At 38.5% G+C, this 27,948-nt stretch overlaps 2 protein-coding genes across 9 annotated transcripts in view; one reads left to right on the top strand and one right to left on the bottom strand.

The window, feature by feature from the left end:
* CDIP1 (cell death inducing p53 target 1) overlaps positions 1–4,009 on the top strand; it is a 53,142-nt gene extending 49,133 nt beyond the window's left edge. Inside the window, exon 6 of the mRNA XM_031945291.1 lies at positions 228–4,009. Coding sequence (XP_031801151.1) covers positions 228–339 — 112 coding nt within the window. The 3' untranslated portion in view covers positions 340–4,009. The remainder of the gene's footprint in view (positions 1–227) is intronic.
* On the bottom strand, positions 3,339–27,921 carry HMOX2 (heme oxygenase 2). 8 transcript variants are annotated; one of them, XM_012543009.3, is made up of 6 exons: positions 27,712–27,921; positions 9,260–9,393; positions 6,887–7,004; positions 5,548–6,039; positions 4,330–4,450; positions 3,339–4,231 (listed from the first exon to the last, which is right to left on the bottom strand). In XM_012543009.3, exons 2-6 carry the CDS (start codon positions 9,346–9,348, stop codon positions 4,104–4,106), a joined length of 948 nt encoding a protein of 315 aa, XP_012398463.2. In that variant the 5' UTR covers positions 9,349–9,393; positions 27,712–27,921; the 3' UTR covers positions 3,339–4,103. The 8 variants fall into 8 exon arrangements, with proteins under 8 accessions (XP_012398463.2, XP_012398459.2, XP_012398461.2 ...); XM_012543005.3 differs by having other exon boundaries at positions 4,324–4,450; XM_012543007.3 differs by having other exon boundaries at positions 4,324–4,450; positions 27,671–27,753.
* Between the last annotated feature and the right edge of the window lie 27 nt (positions 27,922–27,948).

Here is a 27,948-nt window from a genome sequence, read left to right on the forward strand (position 1 = left end):
GGTATAAGACAAGAGTTCTGCCTATCTGTAGCTTCTCCCCCCTTCTTCTCCCGGTGATGTGCACAGCTGCTTTACCAATCACCTTTCATATTATGCACAACTTCTTTGGAGCCTGTTTATAATGAAGATCAGTTTTTATAAGGCTCTAGGTTGTTGCTTCTCTTCTCTAGTCCCTGGTTGCAGCTTCTTGGTCCTCAAGATTAACTTCTCTTGTCCTTCTGCTTCAGATGTGACCTGGGCTGCTGCTTGATCCCCTGCCTGATTGATGACTTCAAAGATGTGACACACAGCTGTCCCAACTGCAAAGCCTACATCTACACGTATAAGCGCCTGTGCTAACGGAAACCACCCGGGAGCTGGGACCCGGGATTACCATCTCTCCTTTTTGCTTGTCAGTCCTATACCCTGTGCTTTGTTTTCCTGCTCGGCAGTAGCTTCTCCCTTTTTCCTCCTTAGGTTGGAAGCAGGGAACTCCTGCCCTCTGTGGTCTGTCCAGCCCAGGGATATTTGTATCTCTTCTGATTTAGGGTTTGGCAGATTGAAAGTTTAGTGTCAGTGGGGTGGGGGGTGGGAAGTGACAAGCATGTTATTTTGGATATTGATATTTTACTTAGTATATGTAATGAGGATTTCAAGAGTGAACTAACTGTCCCCTAATAGAGGACTCCCCATTGAAAGTTTCCAGATCTCACCTTTGTTATTATTAGGTATTAATTCTTTCACATTTCCTTTCTTGGGAATCAGAGAAAACCTGCATCCTGAAACAGTAGTTTGTTTCATGGGGCCTCTGGGATGGAAATTCCTCTTCCTACTAACCTATCTATCCATTTGCCTTCTACAGTGATAATTACCTTCTATTATCAGTCAGTTTGCCCTGATGCTATTGCATGTCTGTTCTGATACTTTTCCACATGACAGAATAGTGCAAGGTGGAGTTCATGACTGCAACTAGCCAGACATGGGATGTTGAGCGTGGTGGTATTAAAAGGTAAAAGGGAGCCCTTGCTTAAAGAGTAGAGAAATTGGGGGGAAAGGTGGTCATTAATAGCCACTGAAAACACACAGGAAAAGAAGTGGGTTTAAAGGGCCATCCTTTGTTTCTAATTATACCAGAGAACTCCAAGTTCCTAAAAGATAGATTAAAGCAGCTAGGATCATGCAAATTCTGGTAGGAGCTACATGCATCATAAAGGACTGGACTTCTATATAATAGAAAGAGAGTTGAAATCACTGGCACTAGAAATTCTCAGGTATCACAACTTAAAACATGTAGAAGTTCTGCTAGGACTAAGTGCTGATTAGTAAAGAGAGTGAGCATTGAGACTTAGACCTCGGAGAGCTCTGCACAAGCATGACATCATTTTGGTACAGGGTTGGGTGCCAATTTAGAAAATGTAACAAGCAAAATTGATTATGTCCCAACTTTTAACAGATACTACTGGCTCATTTCCATACTCCCCCCTTTGCACAGACCCAACATTGTACTCACAGAGCCTTGCTAAACCCCTCCTCTCCCCCCACGAATGAGGGTGGAGTTGAATTGGAGGACTCAGCTTGTTCCTTTTGGACTTTTTTCCTTATTGTACTTGGAATTCAGCATTTCAGCCTTTTTCTGTGTCTCAGTTGCCTGCCTGTGGTGGAAGGAGAGACTGGGAAGAGGCCAGAATGGTCATTGCTATCTAAATTGTACACTATTCTCGTTTCCCAGACATGGAAGTTTGTAGACTGGCCACTAGATGGCGCATGCACAACAGGCTTTGTGTGAATTACTTGCAAAGATTTTATTTCTTTTAAACCATGTTGGGGAACACTATTTTTGCACTAAACCTTTTACTGTCCATTGTGTTTGAAGCTTCGGTTGGAGAAATCGTGTTATTTGATTTAGGTAGAGAATGAAGAGGTGACAATGGATAATGAGGCAGAGCTGATGGCTGATTGAGCCCTGTTATTGAATGTAAGACTTGGGAGCTGCATCATAAAGCATCACTGCTGCTACTGTACCCCTTATCTGGTTTTTTGCAATTCAAATGCATGTCATCCTATTTAATGTGAACCTGTTTGTTCTCAAGTCTTATATTAAATTGGCTCATCTGCCCACCTTTCCCTGTCCCTTGGGCTTCTTTTACTCTATGTGTGTATTTTTATTTTGGCATGGGAGCAGCTTTGTGTTCTGAAATATCCAAAATCTGTTTGGTCTACAGCTACAGCAGGAGATTTGGAGTTCTAGATAACAGCCTTAAAAAAAATAGCTTGGCCTAAGGGATAGTCTTGGAAACAGTTTTTATTTAAGTCCTACTTTTGACTCAGTGGATATATGACTACCCTTATCCTTTCAATGTTGTGTCTTTCCTCACAATTTTAGGCCAGAGACAAAGTTATGATGAAGCCCTTTCCCTCTGGTCTTGAGAAAATGGTAGGAATATTAGTGGCAATATTGGAAAAGCCAGAAACTGGGGCAAGACCTGTGTTGTGTTGATAAGAGTATTCCCCAACTTCACCATTTGGAGATTCTGAAAACAAAACACTAAAGTTGGCAAGCTAATATAATAGTTAATCTCTTCTTACCCTATAGAGAAAGCAGCAGAAAAGCTGCTGATTTGGGTTGGTAAAAGTTCTTCACAAGGAACTCCTGATGAAATCATAGGTGGAGCTCATCCCAAGTTGTAAGCAGTCTTATTCTGACTTCTTCATATGCCTGTTCTAGGAAGAGGTGGTAATGAATGGAATTGTGTTACAATTATTGTCTTCTCAGAGCAGAAGGAAACTGATGAGGTAATAACATAAGGGCAATTTCTACACTCTGTAGTCAAATAGTCAACTTTTTTTTTTCTTATCCTGTGCTAATCACTTTTTGTGCTAACTTCCAGTATGATGTAAGTGTTAGACTCAAAAAGAAATGTCACTAAACTGAATGCAGTGTTCCCTGCGGGCTGCTTATTTACTTAGAAGACTAGAATTTATTGTATTTTGTTAAATTCCCATTTACCTTTTAATCTGGTCCAGCTATGCTTGGGAATGTGGCTGGTGTGTGACACCCTTCTGACTAGGAGAAGGGTCTAGATTTAGATCACCTAAGTTTAGATCCTGCCACTTGCTATACAAGTCAAATAGCTTCATCTCTCTGAAAATTAGGAAACTGGATTAGATAATCTAAAAATCTTTTAGTTCTAATATTCTGTGATCTACACTGCTGTATGTGTAGAACATGGGAAATTTATAGCAAGAGGGTCCTCTTGTGTGTGCTGAATACCACACCTCACCCTCCCACCCCCCCCTAAATTGTATGGAAGTCACAATGCTTGAGTTTTTGTACATTGCAAAAGAAGAGACAAAGTTTGAAGTATAAATTTTATTGGATGCTTTAGCATTTACGTTGGTTACATGAGAAGCCTAACTCTTTGCTTCTGTGGTTCTGTCCATAAGAGACAGTAAGGATTGGTCTGCTGAAGGAAGTAGTCAAAATGAAACTTCCTCAAAGTCTAGGGTAGAAGCCTGGTTCCCAAGTCCAGAAACACAGGCCATTTTCCTCCCAGGGCTATTTGTCCCCCTGCCTTTGGTGTGGTGGACACAATATAGCAGCTTTATTCTTTTTCTCTCTCCCTCTTTCCAACCCTACATGTTAACCATTGTTTTGAATGAAGCATCTCATTCACTGAAAGTGATCAACACAAACCTGAGTGATGAGAGATGAGAGGAAAGAAGAGAACTCTTTAAGTACAAGGTAGAGCCCTTAAGGGCTCATTCCAAGAGGCTGAGGGAAATTGCTCCACTGCATAGACGGTTTTGGATTTAAGCTGTATCACTAAGTTCTGGGTTTGCGTCTTCCTCTGAGTTTATATTGCTGAGGAGGATCCATGACTCTAAACCATCCCCACCCCCCTTAATATTTGGATTACAAAATCATATTGCAGAGAGCAATCCATTGGGTGTTAACTTTAGTGTCTGGTTTTATTGGTTGCTTGTTTTCTCAAACCCAGCTTTTTTTAACCAAAAAAAAAAAAAAAAAAAAGTCACCTGAGGAGGTGGTTTAGTCAGCAGGATTAGGGTAGGGGTAAATTGAGTGAGATCATTCCTGGAGGGTACCAGGGTCCTGGGTTGCTCCTTCACATGAAGTACCAAGCCATCAGTCCAGAAGCCAGGGCCACAACAGCAGCGAGGACGAGTTGAAGGTTGGGCTGCCTCAATACGACCATGACATTTTTGAAGGGGCAAGCACTACCCTCATGGGCACCTGTAGGGGCAATGCCAACAGGAGACACCATGGGATTAGAGGGCCAAGATGACCAACCCTATCTGAAGTTGTCGGAGAAGGATGAGACCCACCTTTACCTTGTTGAGCAGCATAGTACGGGCACTTGCGGACATCTCCTTTCCCATCATGTATTGGGAGCTCTCCATCCTGGGATTCTTTGGCCAGCAAAGAACCAGCCTTATCCAATTCATTGAAAATCTGGAGGAGCAGAGTATCAACTAAGCCCTCACTTGACAGTTCCCTCATTAGTCTATATTGGGGGCTGAGATGACAAGTGCCATCCATGATTAGATCAAGGTTTAGAGACAGGACCGAACTGAGAAGCCTCAACTCTGAGGAACTTATTAAAAGAAGCAACTTTCTGCTGAATTTAACACAAACATTCAGGGTAACACTCTCTATATAAACAAGTTGTTGCTAGCTGAACCAGTTTCTATTCTAGTCTTTAACCCCTTCCTTGTAGGATGAAGACTGACCTCAGATCTGCTGGGGCAGCTTTTCTTGCTGCTTCCTAATTCATTGATTCTCTCACTGATCAAAATACCCCAAGGGGACAAGTGTACCATAAATAGCCTGATAAAATTGTTTTCACAACATAACCAGGAAAGTCTAATTCCAATATAAGGATGGATTAAGAATTGAGTAGCTAAAAAGCATAGCATAGGGTTTAGAGCCAGCTTTGAAGTCAGGGGGACCTGGTTCAATCCCATCTCTGACATACTGGTTAGGAGATCCTGAACAACGCACTTAAAACATCAGTGCCCCAGGGAATTCTCTCAGACTATAACTTGCAGAACAGTTGCAGATTTGCATTGATAATTCTCTACACCATAGAGAGTTCTCTACACCAATAAGTTAAAACAAGTTAAAAGTTTGAAGCAGGATAGTTATACCCTTTTCTTAGAGGTAAAATAGCAACAAGACACAGCTTTCTTGCAATTGACCTCTCACATACAAAGCCTGCAAAGTAACTTCTACTGTACATATCTAGACAGTGAAAAACCATAGCATTTTCAATCCTGTATAGTGAAAATCATAGTATTTTCTGAAATACTTTCAAATTGGAAGCAAAAGGCTATGACCTGCAAAGTTTTTGATAAAAGTCTCAAGTCTGGGTCCTCAAGTTAAAAGGTGATGACCAATTTCATTTGTCACCTCTGGTCAAACCATTCATTCTATTCTCCCCCTCCACCTGCCCTAATAAGGCTCAACCCCCTCATTTGCCAAATACTTTCCTACTTACTACTTTCCTATCTAGCCAATCCCACCTGTCCCCTTTATCCCTCCATGGGTACCTGCATGTTGTACTCAAAGGCCTTGTTAGCCTCCTCGACGATTTTCTCCTTGATCTTCAGATCCAGGTCCAGGGCATTCATCCTGGCCCGATAAAACTGCTTGAACTGCTGGGCATTGTCTATATTCTCAAACAGGTAAAACTGGGTCCCTTCTCCTGTGCTTGGCAGCTTCAGCATCCGCTGGGCCACCTTCTTCAGTACCTGGCCCCCAGAGAGGTCCCCCATGTACCGGGTGTAGGCATGGGCCACAAGGAGCTCAGGCTCGTGCTGCCCCACATAATGGATGCGGTCTACATAGTGCTGAGTAGCCTCCGAACACTTCACTTTCTCCCGCCAATCCTCACCAAAGAAATACTCCATGTCCTTGGTCAGTGCTTCTTTACGGTGTAGCTCCGTAGGGAAATACAAGGGAGCAAAGGCTGGGTGACTCTTGTTGCGGTCCATCTCTTCTTCCAGAGCCGAGTATGTGAAATAAAGTGCAGTGGTAGCTAGCTGTTGTGGACAGGGTAAGAGAGAGAGGTGTGAATGTGAGCATTTGCAGAGTCAGGAGTTAGCTCACTACCAACTTACATCAAGAGTGACTGCTGATGGCTGTTTAGCATCAAATGGAAAACTTAAGCACAATTCCCCAAAGTGTTCTTCAGACATGAAACAAGCTGTCAGATCTGGGCTCTCTGGCTTAGAGCTGCAGCCACCTACATTTCTATCAGTTATACAACAGACACTGACTACGGGTATTGACAAAATTCTCGTTGGCTGTTTCTGTAGAACCTCTGTTAGAAGCTTGGCCTTCAAAAGAACCTGACTGGGAAAATCAAGAGTTAAGGCATAATCTGGAGACTCTGAAACTGACCCTGTCCCTCCCCTATGTGGCCACCCCTAGGTGACCAGGTCATCTCCAAAGAGTCACTGCTTTAAAAACAGAATAAGAAGGGTAAACAAGCATCTGTGTAGATCACTTTATATAACAATGTTTCCTGGACAATCATATTGTGTAAATCAAATTTTTAGAAATGAAATCATTTGAAATATGCTTAGGAAGCTCATATTAAAAAATTTATATAGTCAATTCTTTTCCATGCAAATATTTTTGCTTGAGACTAATATTTGCATAAGATTAATTTTTGTTAACTCAGACTTTTTGATTATATGCAGCCCCAGTTGCCTCAGCCTTCTCTGGAAGCCTCTGGAGAATTTTCCTGGAGAGATTCAGAATTCCATCCCACAATAATAGTGTTGTACCACTACCATTGTTCTCCACCCTTAGCAGAGCCAAACTGTCTTCTAAAGCTCTTTAGATCACATCAGGCACCATCATAATTTTGTGGAGGGTACAGACCTTGAAGAGATCCTTCTTGATATGGCCTTTCAAGAAATCTTTGACAAACTGGGTATTCTCAGCACGGTCATGAGACTCCTTGGTCCCATCCTTTAGAAGCTCAGAAAGATCTGTTTGTCTGTGGAGAGAGGAAAGAGCCAGAAGTAGGATTTGCTGAGGCTGCAGGGAAGCAAACCGTATTTGAGCTCAAGCTCTTCTGCTCAGAGCTTTTCACAAGGTGCTCTAAGGGGACATTATCAGACTCAGCCATTCAGTAAATACTTTGCACTGTGCTTGCTGGTAAAACTGGCACAGCCTAACCATAACATACATAACAGAAGTCCAAATCTCAGCAAGTCAATTCACTGAGAGACACACGAAGAGCTAGGACTGGCTCACCAGGCCTAGACTGAGCATCTGGCTGGACACAAAAGCTAGGAGTTCTCACCACAGGATAACTGCCTAGTAAGGGTAAGCAGGCACAAGAAGTAGCAGTTGAGTCTGGAGGAAAGAAGAAGCAACTTCAAATAAGAGGTTCACATTTCAAAGCCCAAGCACCTATTTCTAGATGAAAAGCATGCTCTTTTTCTAGGTCTGGTGAAAAGCCAGGGACAGCTTGGTGAAAATGAGAGCTCTCAGAGCAAATCCCAGATTATACAAGCAGCTTTCTAAAACCCAATTCCTTAAGGAACCTGTTTATGAGACAGAGAAATTTTCAGGCCATGCTATAAAACAAAAGAAGCAAAGATCTGGCCAAGTGGGACAGTGTGATAACAAATGGCCCTCCCCACTCATGCCAACCCTTCCCTTTCTGAGTATGTAAACCACATAGGTGAAAGATACTTTGCTGCTACATTTACTCAAACACCAAAAAAACTATTCTCTGGCATGAATCACTTACTAACTTCACAAGGGAACAGAACTTCCAAGATAATAGTTGCCCCTGAATCCTGCCACAGGGCCAACCTTCAGTGTTAAAGTGATGAAGGCCTCATGGTGCAAACACCAGCACTTTTTGCATATAAACTAAAGGGCAAGTCTCCACCTGTACCTACTAGAGCCTTAACAAATGTATAAAGAGTTGGCTGGTGACACTATCTCTAGTATCAGGTCTCCAAAAAAATCCTACAAAAGCTAAAACAAGATGGAGGCCAATCTGTAATATGAAACAAAGTTAAGTAATCACTTGACAATCCAGTCAGTAGATAAAAGTGAGAAAAAATATGTTTAAAATATTTGTTTAAAAAAAAAGTTTAAAATATATTGGACTACTTATGCCATCTAGGGGAGGAGGTAGGGAAAAGGGGGAAAAATTTGGAACACAAGGTTTTTCAAAGATCTATGTTGAGAAATTATCCATACATATGCATTGAAAATAAAAAGTTTTAATTAAAAAATAATTCTTTTTTTTCCTGAGGGATTTCTGGTTAAGTGACTTGCTGAGAGTCACACAGCTAGGAAGTGTTAAATGTCTGGGGCCAGATTTGAACTCAGGTCCTCCTGACTTCAGGGCTGGTGCTCTATCCACTGTGCCACCTAGTTGCCCTAATAATAAATATTTTTTAAAAAGAAAGACTATTATCTTGGGAGAACATAGTCACTGTGAGACAGATGGGACCAAGGAGTCTCATAACTATGCTGAGAATACTCAGTTTGTCAAAGAAAAAATATAGTTGAGAGAAAAAATAGATATGCAAGGGCTAACAAGAAAACAAATGGCGCCCCAAACAACTCCAGGAGTTATCCTGAGCTACCTTTTATGCTTACTCTTGTCCCTTGGTTTGTACACAGGAATAGCTCTTCACCAGCCCAAATCATGAGTGATTATTTTTACTAGGAGTCACTCGGAGACATAAAACAAGAACTCTGCAGATAGGACATTGGCTTGGCTGCCAACCTTCCTTTCAGCACCAGCACCATCTTTGAGCTTAAAGTCTTTTAGACAAAGAGTTTGGCACCGTACGGAAAACTACATAAATTCTCAGAAGAGGGCAAAAGGACTTGTGTTGCCCTACAGATATCAAGTGGAGTAGAAGCATAAAGAAAGAGAAAGTTAAATGTATTTTCTCCTATTATTCTTTCTTATATAAAATCACTGGATTAAAAAAAAAAAGTTATAAAGTCTCATTACTACTGCTGTTATCTACTTATTGTCCTAAGGAGAGTGTGAAAACATTTTAGAAAAGAAAAGGCTAAAGCTCTGCATAAACATCAGAGTTTTAATTGCATTGCAATTCTTTTATGCTGTGGGTTCTGTATTCTTTCTGTAAAGGGAATTCAACAGTGTAACACAAGATTTGTCCATATCAAAATAAAAACTTAAAAAAAGAAAAGAACCTGAATCTGGTGAGGAAAAGTAGAAGTTTGTCATTTTGATGTATTTAAATCACTCACTTTGCATGGTTTTTCCATTCGGGTTCTTCATAGCCTCTTTTTTCAGATTCATCCACTCCCTCTGATGGTGTCTCCAATTCAGATGACATTTTGGCTTAGTGAAACTCTTCAAGCTTTCTTTTACCCCTCTGGTCCTGCAGGGAAACATTCAGGGAAAGCTAATGAGGTTTTTTGCATAGTGTCTGTGATATATGGCAAACATTTAATAAAGGCTTGTTTAATTTGACCATCTCCTTATGCTTAAAAAAAGTCTCATCCCAAACATTTTCACCTACTGAAATCCTTTTTTTACGACCTAGCATAGTTAATGCGTCCTCCATGAATCTTTTTGTTATCCTATCAAGTGATGAAATAACTTGATAGTTATGCTAGCAAGTTAATCTCTCCCATATTGTAGTTATTTTTGATGTTCTATCCCAATACTCTTTAGATTATAAACTTCTCAAGGACATTTGCTCATATCTTCAGTACCTATCACAGGACAAAGTACATAGTAACTGCTAAATGGAAAGTGACTTTCTAGTTTAAAAAGAATACAAAATGACTGTAATTAAGGTATAAAAATTGGATAAAACTGGATATATGTTAAACAGAAGTAATTTCTAGCAACAAAATGTTTCTGATAAGAGAAAGATAATTATGCACAAGATCCACTGTCTCTAAAGTCGAAAATTATGGAGAAAATATTTGCACTAATTATAGCAGAACAAGAAGTCCCCACAGTCCTCTCTCTGGGTGCAGATGGCTCTCTTCATCACAAGACCATTGGAACTGGCCTGAATCATCTTGATGTTGAAAAGAGTCCCATTCAATTGACCTAGAATTCTTAAGAAATTGATACATATCTCCAAAAGGATGTATAGAAATATTAAATAGTAAAAAAAAAAAAAAAAAAAAAAAAAAAAAACAACATATTACTTTCCTGTAGCAATAATCAAAGGGCAAGAGAAAACAAAATTTTTATAAGAAATATCAATAGTCATATGAAAATATGTTGTAATTCCCAATCAAAATCTAGACAACATTAAGGAACTATTTTATATATCCAAGAAAACTGGCAAAAATAGCCCCAAAGGGAGAGAGGGGGAATCCATTTAGGGTGGGGCTTCAGAGGATAGCCTGGTGTAAATATTATGAAAAGCAACAGACACACAAAATTATATCCTTTGATCAAAGATTCCATTGCTCAGAGTTGATACTAAAGGTATCATGAAAAAGATATACAGGTATAAAAATATTCATGGCTTTTTTTTTTTTTTTTTTTTTTTTAGCAAAAGGCTGGAAATAACCTACATGTCCAATGGCTAAATAAAATGATATAGTAATATAACTGAATAGTAAAACTGGTACATATGAGTAGGAAAAAAATTATGTGGTCTTCATTTATTGATCCAACAAAGGTTTCAAATTCTTCATCTGTAAAGTGAAGGCTTCTAAGGTTCCTTCTAACTCTGAACTGGGCCTTTTGGAAGGGAAGGATTTTCAATAAGATTAAATGAGGGGGGAGATTCCATTCCAGACATAGGGGATGAACATGAGCAATAGTTGAGAAATAGCAGTTTCTAAATATGCAAAGGAAATCTAATGTGTGTAACAAAGGAGTAAGGTAAAATAAGGCTGGGAAAGTACCATGGAGAAAAACTGCAGATGGTCTTGAATGAAGCTAAAGAGCTTACATTTAGAAGACAAAGGAGTACTGTTGGAAGAATAAAATTGCTTGTAATAGGGAAGGTCTACAGACAAGATGAACATGTGACTACTGTGGAAATTTATCAGGTGGGAGATAATATGGCTTTAACTGGAATATTGCGAGGTAATGAGAGTCTGGTCTTGGATAGCAGCAATAGGTGTGAAAAGGTTTAAGAAACATGGTGGAAACAAAATCCCAATTTGGCAAATGACTGCTGAAGGCAAGAGAGATGATTCCTGAAGAGCCGGTGTGAAAGACGGTATAGTGATGGGAATATGAGAGGAAGGATTTGTGAAAGAGGTAAGCTTATGAGTTGAGTTTTAAAACATGGTGAATTTGATGTGAGGAAGACATCCAGGTAGGTATCCAGGAGACAGTTGGAAAAAAAAGAAAAAAAGAAAATGAAGGGGGAGGAGAATATAAAATATACATACACACAGTTACATATTTACATACACATTTATATATACATATATATATAAACACACACACATATATATGGAATGCCATGAAATTCAGGATGGAGATCCAGATTTGGGAATGTTGTGAGCAGAGAGAAGTACTTTGCCTTGTTCAAATGCTGCCTCCCCAATTTCCAAATAAAAATATATTTTGTTTAATAAAGGAACATGGCATAAATCTTAGTTCAGGTGGGATAAAACAAGTACCCATGATGGTCTGGTCTTTCTTGCCATGTTTATTAATCTCTTCCTTGTCATGTTAATTAATAAAATGAAGTACATCCCATATGACGATCTTTCTAAATGTTAAGTGGCTAGGAAATATTAAAAGTACTATGTCTGTTTTTCTCTCTTTTAATTATTTCCTACTTATCCTGTATATAGTTTGCTTTTTTACATATTTATTTGCCTATTGTCTTTCCCATTAGATTATGAGCTCCTTGAGGGCAGGGACTGTCATTTGCCTCTTTTTGTTTCCCTAGCATTTAGCATAGTGCCTGGCAAACTGTAGGTATTTAATAAATGTTACTCTATACACCTGACACATAACAGCTGTTTGACATTAAACAATAACCTCTTTTTTATCATTCTGGAAAATCTCTAAGGCTAAAAATGCAAAGTGACCTACATTAGTAGTAGTAGTAGTAGTAGTTTCCCAACTTGTTAAGTTTCCTTTAGCAATGAAACTAATCCAGTCCCTATGGTCTAAAGGTAAAAAGGCTAGAAAATGTCAATAATTTAAGGGAAAAGACTTGAAATCCAACGATAAAACAGAGAAGCTGAAGAATACCAATGTCAGAGGACAATTCCTGAAATTCAGTAGAAAATTCTCTCATACCCCAAGAACAACAATAGCCTTACACTTGATGTTCTTTTGTAGATGATATCTATGACCTTGTTTACCAGTTAGGCTGCCCCCCCTCCTCCATTAGAGTACAAACTACATAGAATATAACTGAACAAGGCCTAAGATCAAGTCTAGTCCTTCACAGAATAGAACCTGAGTTGGTAAGGAATCACATTGGTTTTCTTAACAATATAACTTTAGAGCTGGAAAAGACCCTTCCTTCAACACTATTTTACAACAAGGAAACTGAGGTCCAGAGAACTCTAGCCACACTCACAGGTTTATTAGCAGCAAATGTATGAGACAGGAATTCTCAAGCTTCACAGTGCTTGGCACAGAGCAAACACTTGTCATTCATAGCAGCACTAGCATGGGAACAGACCTTTATCTTGGTTTATTGTTAGATCTTTAAACTATTGTGCCAAACATCTAAATAATCTTATCAACATGATCTTTGTATTCTATGACTTATTTTAAATATTTCCCATATTGGTCTGAAAACAAGTGGAGCCTTAATATAGGCTCTGACCTTTAAAATGGTAACTTTTTTTGAAAAATACATGCATGCTCCAAAAATACCAGTTTTACGTAAGTCCTGGTTAGAAGGAAAAGTATAGCTTTCATTTCAATTAATTCTTCCAAAGGTCTGATTTAATTGGCGAGTGCCCATCTTACTGAGGAAGCACAAACTCCTGGGTCAAAGCCTGATTGAAGAAATTCATTTAAGCTTTTTTTGAATCTCAATTTCCTCACATGTAAACTGAAGAGGTTAGAATGGAATATATGACTGGGAAGGTAGATTCCTTTTAGCTCTAAGTCAATGATCTGAAAGGCCCCACTCCTGCACTCAAGTCCCATACAGGGAGTGAGCAGCAGGACCTGGATTAGATTGTGAGCCACCTTCCTTCTAACAAGGTCCTTATTTTACTGTTTTAGCTCATTCAGCTCCTAAATGTTTCAAAACACAGCATCTTAACTTCTTTGTAACTGTGACACAGACCCTTTCCCATGACAGAAAACAATCTTATTCAGAAGATTTTTCTTTCTGATTTTATTTTCATGAACTTCGCTTCTGATTTTTGTTATCAAAATGATAGAAAATAATTTTCACAGGGTACTGCATGATTAACTAAACAACTGGCACAAATGGCACAAACCAACTGAAGCAAATTTATAAATCCTATGTTCTTTCATACCATCCAACTTTTATCCATGTCCTCCAATGAATCCTCACAAGTGATACTGGTAGGCTTCCTCTGGATCCCCTGATATTGCATGATTAATTGCTTGTCTCTCATATGATGTCCTTTATATGGCAACAAAAGTTGCATAAGATGAGGGAATACAGAAACGCTCTAATCTGCAACAATAGGGGAAACTCCAACATCAAAAAACTACAAATCTCCTAAAGAAAAGCAGCTTTTTACATCCCCAAATATAGCAAAGATGTATTCAATAGACTATTTTAAAAAACCATTGTTTACACCCAGGGAAAGAACTATGGGAAATGAGTATGAATCACAACATAGCAATTCCACTCCCTCTGTTTTTGTCCGCTTGCATTTTTGATTTCTTCTCAGGTTATTTTTACCTTATTTCTAAGTCTGATTTTTCTTGTGCAGCAAAACAACTGTATGGATATGAATACATATATTGTATTTAACATATACTTTAACATATTTAATATGTATTGGTCTACCTGCCATCTAGGAGAGGGGGTGGGAGGAAGAAGGGAAAAAGTTGGAACACAAGGTTTCATAAGGGTCAATGCTGAAAAATTACCCATGCATATATCTTGTAAATAAAAAGCTATTTAAAAAACATTAAGAAACAAACTGGCATTTTATATATATATATATAAACCCCAAAACACTAATCATTGCAAAGAACCTCAGAGAACATCTATTGCACTGTACTTTATAAGGTAGGTAAAGATACTTATGAATAGGGATGAGAATCTTCCAGCAAGAAGTGATGTACACAGTACATATTTTTATCACTGTTGCTTATTACTCTTAACATTTTATTAAATGTCAATATTGCACTGAAGACGTGTAAGACTCATGTCTTCATAGAAGTTTATGCACTAAGAGACAAAATGTATTTTTAAAAGGCAAGTGATTCTATCAACCCACACAATTCATATGCCAAAATCTGCTGCCACAAAACGAAAAAAATCAATTAAAGCCTCATGCTTAGGAGAAGGTGGATATATCTTTTGTTTTGCTTTTTCCAAAAACTGGATATTTGGTAAGAAAGAGGAAGGCTTGGGACAAGGTGACAACCTAAGAGATAGATGACATGACAAAGGAGGCGGGAACAGTGCAGGATTGAAATGCAATCTGGAGTGGGCAAATAGTATGCAAACGAAGAAAATCAAATTTTTTTTGCTACAGAGAAACCCAATCAAAAATACTTTAGCTGTAGAACAAGACAGTATGCAGCAATGAAGGATTATTAGCTGCTATAGGGAAGAATATAGAGAATAAAAATTATATATTTCTTACTCTTAAGAGTCAAAATACAAGCAGAATTACATAAGAACATTTTCAGATCAAACAACAGGTGAAAAATGACATCATCTAGATAAAATATAGTTATGAGCTAGGGAGATATACAGCACAAATATAGGTTATATTCAGTCTCATGATAATTTTTAACCTGTAGCTCATTCTGAGAGATAATGTTACATGTTTTGGTTGAAGGGGAAAGGAGAAGCAGTTGAGAAATACAGCAGGTGCTTAGAAAATGATTAATGAGTGATCTGTACTGTTTCTGCTATGTAATTACTGCCTAAAATTGCAGAAGCTAATCATACCTATGGGGAAAGAGTATAAAGAGTGCAAAGCTCCAGGCAGATTTCAGAAAAATCTGGACTTATGTGAAACGATGCTGAATGAAATGAGCACAACCAGGAGTACATTATACACAGTAACAGCAACACTGTTTGATAAGTTTGACAAGTCTTGACATAAAGATTCATGATGGAAAATGCTATTCACACCCAGAAAAAGAATTATGGAGTTGGAAAGCACATAAAGACATACTATTTTCACTTTTTTAAAAACTGATTTTCCATTCTTGTAGTTTTCCCCTTTTGTTGTGATTCTTCTTTCATAGCATGATTGATGTGGAAATGTTTTTTTTAATATGATTGTATGTTTATAACCTATATCAGATTGCTTGTTATCTTGGGGGGAAATGAGGGAAAAAAATTGGAATTCAAATCTTATAAAAGTGAATGTTGAAAATTACCTTTACATGTAATTGGAAAAAATAAACGATTAAGTGGGGGGAAAAGATTGCAAAGTTCCCATTTGATTTTTCAATCTGAATCTATAACAAGATTACTAGTTGGTGAAATAATCAAGTTGTGTGTGTTTTTTTTTTTAAATCTACTTGTATCACTGACATGATTGAGGATATGTGGAATTTTACCAGACATACATAAGAAACACATATATAAGCATGCAGCGGAAGGAATTTCAGAGTATTTTGAACAAGAGCATCTCTGCAAGAATATGTTAAGCTTCCTCACAATATGACTCCCAAAAATGAATGGTTGGTACTCCCATTAGATTAAGAAACTGCTACTATGCCATATACAAACTCACCTTTCTTTACTCCCGGGTTATTCAGAGACAAAGACAAGATCTGTTCTTCACCGAGTCCTGACTTTATTTGGCTAAAGCCCTTTATTGACTAAAATAGTACTGAAGGGATGGAGATTAACACTAGTCTGAAAAAGAAGGGACTGGACACCACTACTGAATGTCTGGAAGGGTAGAGCTGCCAGATTCAACAGGTCTTGGTGGACAATGTAAAAGGAAATTGTAGGGGAAATCTCTGCAGGTTAGATCACAATAGTCCTCTGTACATAGCACCTATCACCATAGTAACTACATGAAAACATGAAATCCACTTTAATTCATCTAACTGAAATTTGGTAACGCATATTTATAGCAGAATTCTTACCTTTTAAAATGGAAACAGTATCTTTAAAAAATATTCTTCTATTTAATACCTTCTTGCACTCAAAAGCGTCCACTCATAATTTCTTTCTTGAGCAAATTGCCCTTCTAGATTTCAAACCTTCCACCATCTGGTTCCCACCTTTCTAATTCTGTTCTCATAAAACTGACTTACTAGCTGCTCTCCATGTCCAGCATTCACTCTGGCCCCAGTGTTTGCACAAGTGATGCCTTCTGTCCGGAATGCATTCTCTCATCTTTGCCTAACAAATGCCTAACTTCCTTCAAAACACTGCCAGGCGACATCTACAGGAGGCCCTTCCTGCCCTCTCCTTCCTCTCTACTTCCAGTTACTGGCACTCATTTTCTCTATAGAACTTCAAGGTTTGCAATGTATAAATACCTCATTTATCCTCACAAAAATACTGGAAGGTAGGTGGTATTATTAAACCCATTTTATAAATGAGGAAACTAAGGCAGGCAGAGATTATATGACTGGCCCAAGGTGGTACAGCTAATATCTGAGACCAAATTTGAATTTCAGTCTTCCTGATTTTAGGTCCAGGTTTCTGGACCTGCATCTTTCACTACCTCTTAATTACTTCATGCTACTTTGAAATGACTTGCTTGTGTACATACTGTAAGCTTCTCCTATACAATTTAAGATCCTTGCGGGAAAGAAGTACTTTGTTTTTGTCTCTGTGTCCCTTGGTACCTTATACACAGCAGGCACTACAATTTAATAAGCATTTATTAGAATATGGGGAGCACTGGAGACTTCTTTGTTTTAGTCTGGATGAGTCATTTCAATGATGGGGCACTTGTGGATGGAAAATTCCTCTACTTATGAAGACTGACAATTCTGTTAAATGTGCATTTTTGGAATCCATAGTTTTCACTCATGGTTTTTCCCTTTTCTGATTCTTCTTTCACAACATGATTAATGTGGAAATATGTTTAATATGATTGTATATTTATTTACCTATATTGGATTGCTTACTATCTGGGGGGGCGGGGGGGGGGGAGGAGAGTAGGAGAGGGAGAAGGCTTTTCAGAACCTTTCCAATCCTCTTATGTTTTACTCACCTCCACATACTCTGCAATCCTCCAGGCGGTTCCTAAGACCCTTCATTTCTAGACTCCAAAACACTTTTCACTGGCTGGCCCCTAAGCCTGGAATGATCTCTTCCTTATCTCTGCTTCCTGGCTTCCTTCAAGTCTTGGCTGAAGTCCTACCTTATACAAGAAGCCTCCTTAAGATTACAAATGGGGAAACTGAGACCCAGAGAGATTTAGTAACTTGACCAAGGTGATAGCAAGACTAATACTCTCTCCTCTCACAAGATTATGAAAGACATTGGGGCAAATGTTCAAGAGTCACATAAATGGGCACAGTCTTTTCAGAACTTGGATTTCTTAGCTGCCAGTTTCCATCAAATTACCATCCTATTTGTACAAAGTTGCATGTTGTTTCCCCCATAAGACTACGGAGCTGAAGAGACAGGACTGTTTTGGTATCCCCAGCATTTAACACAATGCCCGGAGCATAATACATGCTTAATAAATGCTTGATTACTGGCTATTTTGATTTTTGCCTTTCTATATCCAGAGTCCAAGACTTTGAGAGTTTAAATGACCCTTTCATGGTCACAGAATAAAGCACACTCATAATATAAATCCAGTTTTTCTGATTCCAAGGCCAGCTAAGATGTATCTCAGAAAAACTACTACTCTGTCAATGGAAAAGTACATAAAAATTTAGTGTCTAAATAACTGAATTTGTTTTATGTAATCTGAGAGAAAATGGATGTATTATATATAATTGATAAGTTTGCATGAACATATTACATCTCAAGATTTTCTTTTAAATCTGTCCTATGTTATTATTCTATAGTATTCTAGAAAATACAATGGAAAGCTTTAAAAAAAAAAAAAAGTAAACAGCATCCTCCATCACTTGAATAAGATCACTGGAATCAGAAACAGCATCTGTGGCCTTAACAATGATTTTTTCTGAAAATAATAAAATTTCTCAAAAATATAGTTCCCTTCAATTGATTACTTTAGACAGGAATTAACTATACAAAGCTTATAACAACATAGTAAAAACAAACCTATATATCATAGACATCATTAATTTTAGAGATTCAATGCATTGAAGATATTAATATTACGAGAAAATGCAGTAAGAACAAAAAAAAATCAGAGAGCAAATAAAGAGACATAAAACTATGTTGCTATTTATTCTCTCTTCTCTTCAGTGTCCACCTAATTAGAGGTGGAGCCAGGACTAACACTCATTTCTCTTACAGAATTGTGAAAGAGACTGTAACAAATGTTAGAAACTGTCACATAAATGGGCACAGTCTTTTTAGACTTTGGATTTCTTAGCTTCCAGTCTCCTGTTCTTTTTATCAAATTACCATTCATGTAGTAAATCATATATTGAACTAAAAATTGTTCCTTGAACTTACATTCTAAGAGAAAAGAAAAAAGTATAATACAACAAAACCCACTTAAATTAATTAAAGTATATCAAAAAGAGTCTTAAAGACTCAGAAGTGTGGAGGTGAAATCACTATGACTAGCGCCATAACTCAATTATTTCACAGTTCAGAACACCTAATATTTTTGACTAGTAGCTAACTTTTACCAGTAACTGTGAAAAAAGTGTTTTCTCTTTTCAAAAGCACAGAAAAAGGTTAATAAAATATTAAATATAGGCCTGCTGATGGCTGATCAGTACAGACCTAATTAAATAAGCACTTTATGTCTTAGCCATAATGCTAAAAACAAACAAACAAACAAACATGATGGAAGACTGAAAGATAGGCAAAAAGGAATGGGTAATGATCAAGGAAACAATACCAAAGGGAGGATGTGATTTGTTGAAAAGCAGATTTATCAGAGTTAGGAAAGTTAGGTTTTTTTTTCCATCTGTTTTTAGTGATTATTTTGTTTTTGGATCACATTCATTTTCCTCCTTGGTTCCCCTAACTCAATACAACTTTCTTTGTAATAAAGGAGGAAAAAAAGCTCTGTAAAATCAGCAAATCAACTGTATTTATAGATATACTGAATTCAATATTCATAGTCTCTAATTTCTGCTTTAGTTATGTTAGGGCTTATTCTGACTGCTGACTATCTCATAGATGCCAGAGACCACAATGTATGAAATACTGAACAAAAGGTCCTGAGAATATTAATCTGGCTGCAATTATCTATAGCATACTTCAGAATCTAGAAACTGGCACATGAGAGTTAAATTTAAAATTCTGGCCATGAATGCACTTTTGTTCGTTGTATGAGCTCATGATCATCTGTGCAAGGGACAGTTTCTCAGCAGTTGAGTCAAGGCTAAGTAGTCAGGAGCAAGATCTTACTTCCATAAAAACAAGAACCATAAATCAGTTTCTCCATTTTTCTTTCTGCCATCAACCAATTGCAATGCTAATTTTTTTTTTTAAATCACAAATCATAGATCTGGATTAAGTAGAAGTCACAAATTTTATCCATCTATCACCTGACCTTCCTTATAGTCCTCCCAATGTGAGAGAAGCAACCTAAATGTATATCAGAGATGGGGCTTTTCTTTTCTTCCTCTACTATTTCTCTTGGTGATCCCATCACCTTTAAGCAGATAATTTTCAGATGTACTTGTGCAGTCCTAACTTCTCTATTGATTTTCTCACATCTTTCCCTGTCTATTAGAATATCTTGAAAAGGGTGGATGTCCTATAAATTTCTTAAAACTCAATTCAGTCCAAAATTGAATCCATTTTCTTTCTCCACCTAGCCCTCTCTTTTTCTTAAATTCCCACTTGCTGTTGAGCACCTTCCCAGCCCCTCAGATATACAACCTTGCTACTATTTTCTACTTTCTCACTCTACTTCCAATTTATTGCCAAGTTCTTTGTAATATCTCCCATATAACCTTCTTCTCTCTCTGGATATTCTAACCAATCTGGGGCAGGTCTTCTTCACCTCAGGCCTGGACTACAGCAATATCTGCAGCTTGACCTCCTGGTCTCAGGTCTCTCTCCCTGCTCCACTTCATCCCCTATTAAGCTTCATGAGTTTCCTAAAACACAGGCCTGACTATATATCATCCTTCCTATTCAGTCTATTCCAGCAGCTCCCTATCACTCACAGAATCACAAATCCTGTTGGCTTTTTAAAGACTTTTACAACCTGGCCCCTTTTCTATTGTACCAATCTCCTCACACCTTACTCACCTCTACATCCTTTGCAACCCAGTAACATTGGCCTCCAGGCTGTTCCTTTAACAACATACTCCATCATCTCAGCCTACAAGTATCTTCACTGGCCTATGCCTGGAAATACTGTCATTTCCTCTTCCTTCCTAGCTTTACTGATTTCCTTCTGCTAAAGCTTCACTTTCTGCGTAAAGCCTTTCCAAGTTTTTAACTGAGAATTCCCAAATTTAACCAGTGTATGTCTTGTTTATATGCTTTTCTCCCTTTAGATCATGAGCTCCTAGGTGGAAAGGACTATTTTTTTTATATTCTTGGTATCCCCAACATTTAACAAATGCTAGCTGATTTGACTTGACTTTCACTTGACTGGAAACAATGTTGAAGAAGCTGTGTAAGTCAGACATGGTAATGTACCACAAGTAGAGTTGTTTAGTATAACTGTTTAGAAAATAATTTGTGGTATTGGCTAAGGAATAGATTAGTTGATCAGTGGAATAGGTTAGGTTCAAGGGATAAAACAGTCAACAAATATAGCAACCTAGTCTTTGACAAACCCAAAGACCCCTGCTTTTGGGATAAGAACTTACTGTTTGATAAAAATTGCTGGGAAAATTGGAAACTAATATGGCAGAAACTAGGCACTGATCTACACTTAACACCATACACCAAGATAAGGTCAAAATGGGTTCATGATCTAGGCATAAAGAATGAAATTATTAATAAATTAGAGGAACACAGGATAGTTTACTTCTCAGACCTGTGGAAGGGGAAGGACTTTATGACCAAAGTAGAACTAGAGATCATTGCTGATCACAAAATAGAAAATCTCGATTATACCAAACTGAAAAGTTTTTGTACAAACAAAACTAATGCAGACAAGATTAGAAGGGAAGCAATAAACTGGGAAAATATTTTTACAGTCAAAGGTTCTGATAAAGGCCTCATTTCCAAAATATATAGAGAATTAACTCTAATTTATAAAAAATCAAGCCATTCTCCAATTGAAAATTGGTCAAAGGATATGAACAGACAATTCTCAGATGAAGAAATTGAAACTATTTCTAGTCATATGAAAAGATGCTCCCAGTCATTATTAATCAGAGAAATGCAAATTAAGACAACTCTAAGATACCACTATACACCTGTCAGATTGGCTAAGATGACAGGAAAAAATAATGATGATTGTTGGAGGGGATATGGGAAAACTGGGACATTGATGCATTGTTGGTGGAGTTGTGAACGAATCCAACCATTTTGGAGAGTAGTTTGGAACTATGCTCAAAAAGTTATCAAACTGTGCATACCCTTTGATCCAGCAGTGTTACTACTGGGATTATATCCCAAAGAGATTATAAAGAAGGGAAAGGGACCTGTATGTGCACGAATGTTTGTGGCAGCCCTTTTTGTAGTGGCTAGAAACTGGAAACTGAATGGATGTCCATCAGTTGGAGAATGGCTGAATAAATTGTGGTATATGAATATTATGGAATATTACTGTTCTGTAAGAAATGACCAACAGGATGATTTCAGAAAGGCCTGGAGAGACTTACACGAACTGATGCTGAGTGAAATGAGCAGGACCAGGAGATCATTATATACTTCAACAACAATACTATATGATGACCAGTTCTGATGGACCTGGCCATCCTCAGCAATGAGATCAACCAAATCATTTCCAATGGAGCAGTAATGAACTGAACCAACTACGCCCAGAGAAAGAACTTTGGGAGATGACTAAAAACCATTGCATTGAATTCCCAATCCCTATATTTATGCTCACCTGCATTTTTGATTTCCTTCACAAGCTAATTGTACAATATTTCAGAGTCTGATTCTTTTTATACAGCAAACTAATGTTTTGGTCATGTATACTTATTGTGTATCTAATTTATATTTTAATGTATTTAACATCTACTGGTCATCCTGCCATCTAGGGAGGGGTGGGGGTAAGAGGTGAAAAATTGGAACAAGAGGTTTGGCAATTGTTAACGCTGTAAAGTTACCCATGCATATAACCTGTAAATAAAAGGCTATTAAAAAAAATAATTTGGAATTATATATATATATATATATATATATATATTTTTTAAAAAGCAATAAAATATTCACACCTTCTGATCCAAAGTCCCACTGCTACATATACACAACAAGGTCAAAAACAACCAGTTTCTTAACCTAACTTGATCCTGGAAGTTTTGTGGTTTGGACATACAAATTGTGGAGTTCAAAGGTATGGACTACCCTCAGAATAAAGGGGAATGGAATTGGAAATTTTTGCAGCAAAGATTTATTAAGCTTTTATTCTGTGCAAGGCATCGTACTAAGCCCTAGGGATATAAGGAAAGACAAAATTAAGTATATAGATGCGTGCGCACACTATGTGGCACAGAAATATTTTCATATATTTTAGAAGAGAAACATTACTGGCATTGACATTTTCTGGCAACCTGGTTCATGTTTTGTGTAACACGGCTTCCAAGGAACATAGTTTGGAAAATACTGCTATAAATAGTAAAGTGTTATTGGAGTTCATAAATGGGAAGGAGAACTTTGAGCTAGAGCAGTTGAAGGACTAATAAAGTAGAACTTGAGCTAAGTGAGTAATGCCCCCATTAACTCACTGTTTGGGTCCTGATTTGACTCACACTGAAAGTAAATAACAGTCATTTCTATTTTGGCCAGAAACCCTGAGGGTCGGGTCTTCCCCTCCCAGATTCATCCATTTATTTATTTATGTTTTTTTGTGTTTTTGTGTATTTTTTAAAGTATTAAAAAAAAGTAGGTGAATGAGATTCTTTATTTCCATTGTTCCTTAACTTTAATCACTGAATAAGTATGGCCTCAGTCAAACTGAAACCTGTTGAAGACCTTAGCTTAAAGACTAAGATCTCCCACTTCATCCAAAGCCACTCCAGTCGTCCTAATCTATATCTGATCACTGGACTCAGATGGCTCCAGTGACTTTGCACAGCCCTCCCTCATTCAAATTCAATTCATTTGCATGTCATGGCATCACCTTCCTGATGCCATGGGGGATGTGATTAGGAGAGGAAAGAAGAAAGCAAGCAAGATCAAAGGACGAGAAACCAAAGGAACAAAGGAAACTTTTAAAATCTTTTGCATGGTACAGGCCTTTTATAGGATCATGTAATTAGAACTGGTCTAGTCAAAAGCCCTCATTTTCCAAAAGAGGAAACTGAGACAATGAATTATTGCTCAAAGTTACACAGATGATAAGGGACAGAGGCAGCATATGAACTTAGGTTCTTTGATTCCAAATCCAACATTTTATTCTCTGTGACATTGTTTTTCTCTAAGGTCTTGGTAAGGATATCCACTCATTCCCAGATGGACCAAAAAAAGGAATTCATAATTTAATGTTTAGCAAACTTCAAAAAAAGTTTTCATTATGAAGACATTAAAAAGACATGATTTTTACTTCATGCACCCCTTAGTAGATAATTTATAAATATTTGTTGATTGATTCAATTCTAAACCAATTAGTTGTTTCGCCTCAAATACTTAAGAGTTTCAGAATGAAGTTGGATATTAGTTTCCAAATAGTTGGGCTAAAAACTACCTAGTGGGATTGGAAGTGGAAATGGCATTGAAAATTTAATTTTATAAAAAGTCTTTCCTTATTTTAGAGGAAGATGGTAATATATTCACTAGGGTTAACTGGGTTTTTTATTTTCAAATAATTAAAAAAAAAAAGTTTTGAGTAAGAGCCCAAACTTCAAGTAAAACATCAGCAGATGGACTAAACTACAGCCTCCAACTTACTAATAGTTTGGGGCCTATTTATCCCAAGCATGTAAAGATTTTCCCCAGTGTAATGAGATGAGAAATGATTAGAACAATTTTTTCCACTGGCCATGATGGAAGGGGAAGCAGGTATTATGGATTGCTTAGACCTTGATCAGACATGATCAAAGTAATCCATTGCATCCTGGGATATCCACACTCATCTTGACTTTTGTCCTGCCAGGGCTTAGATGACTCGGGAAGAGAGTGAGGTTGATGATTTGGTACAACTCTGCCTCACTTAAACCTAATGAAATGCACATGTCAAGACATCACTCATTATGTCATTGGTCCTCTTTGAAAACAAAGGACAAAACAACTTTGTGCTAGTAAAGTGCTAGGGACAAAAAACCAAACAGTCCTTACCTTCCAAGAAGTATATATTTTATGAAGGAAACGTGTGTTCATCTAAGTTAAAGTAAAATATGCACAAAGAAGATATGAAGTAAACAGCCAAGGGACAAGGAGTCCTCCTTCAGAAGAGAGCATCTATAAAAAAAGCATTTGAACTAAGCATTGAAGGAAGTTAGAGATCTAATAGATATACAAGACTAAGTATATTTCTGGCATTGGAATTGGAGGAATGATCTAATACAAAAGCATAGATGCAATATTATATACAAAAAACAATCAGTAAGGCAATATGGTTCTTGAAAAGTAATAATGTGTAACAAGCCAAGAAAGATAGAATGGAGTAAGACTGTGAAGAGCTATAACTGCCAAACAGAAGTTTTCCATTTATCCTGAAGACAACTAAAAGTACTATTAGGACCTTATGAGCAAGAAAACTGGCAACTTTGTGGAATGTGTAGCTGAATTCTACAGTGAAACAGCTAAGGTAAACAATAACCACTAAAATATATGTTCAGTATATAAAGAACTACTATGAAGAGATAAAAAAAATCTATTGCATATAACACTGCTGAAGGAATCACAGAACATTAAATTTTAGAGTCAAGATGGACCATAAGAAATCATTTCCTCCAGATCCTGAATCTGCAGGAGAGGAAATATCAAAGAAAACTTAATTTTATAACTTTGTCAACTAAGACCTACAAAAGTTAAGTGATTTTCCTAGAATCACATTAAAGTGAAAGGAGAACCAGAATTTGGGTTTCCTATGTCTTAATGGAGTGTTTTTAACCTCTTTACCTCCACCCTTCCTTCTTGAGGGTGTAATGGTGACTAGGGAAATAGGGATGAATTCCACAGTGCTGCTGTGTCCTTGTCCTTCCCAGGCACTGCAAGTGAATGAACAATTCAGTACAATACTTTCACTTTGGTCATTTGAGATGTGACTTTGGTTGACATTTTACACAGGATCTGCTTTACTCCTTAAGATTCCTGTTCCTCCACCACTAGAAAGACTATATGGGGCAGCTACCTGCCCCATATTCAGAGGACCCGAGTTCAAATCCAGCCACAGATACTTGACTAACTGTGTGACCCTGAACAAGTCACTTAATACAAAGTGCCCTCAGGAGGAAAAAAGCCTGGCTAGACATTCACTGAAGACAGCATTCACTATTCTAGCAATTGTAGACTGAATACATTGTCATGATTTATGGAAATAGAAAAAAAAGTTATTTCTTTTCAAATAAAATATGTAAAATTTTAAAAAGATCTATTTCCCAAGAAAGTTCTATCATACACTTAATAACTTACTGTGCTTCTTCCCTTTAAAATAAATTCTACAATTTGTGTAAAAATACATTTTTCAACATATCAGAATACATATTTAGAGTCATGTTACAATCTACATGGAAATACCATTCTCCTTCCACAAAGATTAAAAGGGAAGAAAGGTTCACATGACCTCAACAAATTAACAGTTCCATTAATCTATCCATAACAAATCTGCATAACACACCACACTAATGGAATAGCGTTGAATGTTGTTAAACAAACTGACTATTCATTAGAAACAATTTATATGGCATTGCAGAAACTGGCAATGTGTGAAGAAAGGACAAACTGTTCTTTAACAGCCTATGTTGGGCAATTAGTTAAAATTGTGTGCCAATGAGGTCAAGCTCACTTTATATTCCTTGAACACACCAATTATTTCTCACATGCCATACTAAAGATTGTACTTTATAATCTAACCCCCTCCCCCCACCTCCCACACAAAGAGGTGGCAAAAGGTAGTGGGGAAATAATTCAAATAACTAAAAGTGTTTATCTTGCAGACAGTAAAGGAATTCATTAAAACCCTCAGGGAAGCAGGGAGGAGGTCTGCATAATAGCAAAACCACACTTTGTACTTCAAAGATGTGATTTTTGTCCACCAATGCAGATAATTATCCCTACATAACTCAGTAAAATAGTGTGTTGAGTTGTAGTTAACATTTTGTCACTTCGTAGCCAACTTTATGATGAGCCTGATCTTGCCAAAATAGGCCTCTAACAGACCAAGTTGGTCACCAGGTTTCCAACATGGCCAAAGAGGGAAATATTTGATGATAAAAGAAAGCCATTCGGTGTAGTGGAGAGGAGCACATACTCTTTACTCAGAGAGAATAAATTCAAATCCTGCCTGTCATTTATTACCTAAGCGACCCTGAACATCATTTCCACCTGCCTCTGCCTCAGTTTCCTCACCTCTAAACGGAGGAAGTGAACCTATGACCTCAGAAGCTCCTTCCAATTCTAGATCTAGCACAAGGATTCTTCCAATCCTAATGTTTCCAGCCTGGTCCCCAAAATGCTAAATTACAACGGTGCATTTAATCCTGATATACAGGAAATCCCAAACCCCCAGCAGGGGCTTCCATCCCCGCCCAGCTCAGGGCGTCAAGCAAAGAGCCTTTCAAAAACAGCGACCAAAACCCTCAATCCGGCACCTTCCCCTTAATTTCAGCTACCCCCGCCTCCTGCGGAACGTTCCTCGCCCGAAATATCCTTTTGTTTCTTCCTCGGCCGAGCCTCTCACTCCCTGCGGAAAAGGGCAAAACGCGCTTCGGGGATAGAGAGCTCCACGGATTGAGGCCCTCTGTGGCCCGGCCCAGATACAGCCCCACATCCCGGGGGAGCGCCTTTACGCACCTTTCCCGCCCCGCCCCGCCCCCAGTCGGGGACCTTCTAGACCGCGTTTCCTCCCTCCTCGGGGCCGGCCTATCCCCCGTCGCCTCCCGTCCCTGCGGCTCGGCGGCTGCCCCCTCCCCCATCTCGGGCCTGATCCCGTAAAGGTGACTCCCCCCCCCGCGCCCTGTCGCCAGGCCCCTCAGCCGAAAGGCCGGGACGGGACGGGACGCGACCCAGCTCCCAAGCTTCTTTCTCGGTCCCCTTTCACGCTCCCACTCGGCTCGGTCCGAGCCCGCGGGAAATCCCCCAGGGGATACGTGGCGACGGGTCCGAGCCACTGACAAGAACGGAGACGCAGCTCCCGAAAGGGAGAGGGGAAGAAGGATGAGGAACCGACCCAAGGTCCCCACCGAGGTAGCGCCGCAGTGACTGGCTCACCGTTCTGCTCCGTCCGCTGGCGTCGCCGCCTCGATTGAGCTGCCGGAAGTGGCCACGCAACACGGGTGGGGGCGGAGCCCCAGGAGCCTCTGCTTAATTATTCATGGTAGGGGAGGCGCTTGCGACGTCTCCCTGCGCTCCGCGGAACCAGTATCCCGTTCCGCGCAAATTCTCAAAATCTGGCAGTGGCCGGACAGCAACGAGGGTCAAAGGCCGTAAACTCCAGTAGTTTTGGCG

This window comes from Sarcophilus harrisii, chromosome 1 (genome assembly GCF_902635505.1).
Source record: "Sarcophilus harrisii chromosome 1, mSarHar1.11, whole genome shotgun sequence".
Taxonomy (NCBI): domain Eukaryota; kingdom Metazoa; phylum Chordata; class Mammalia; order Dasyuromorphia; family Dasyuridae; genus Sarcophilus; species Sarcophilus harrisii.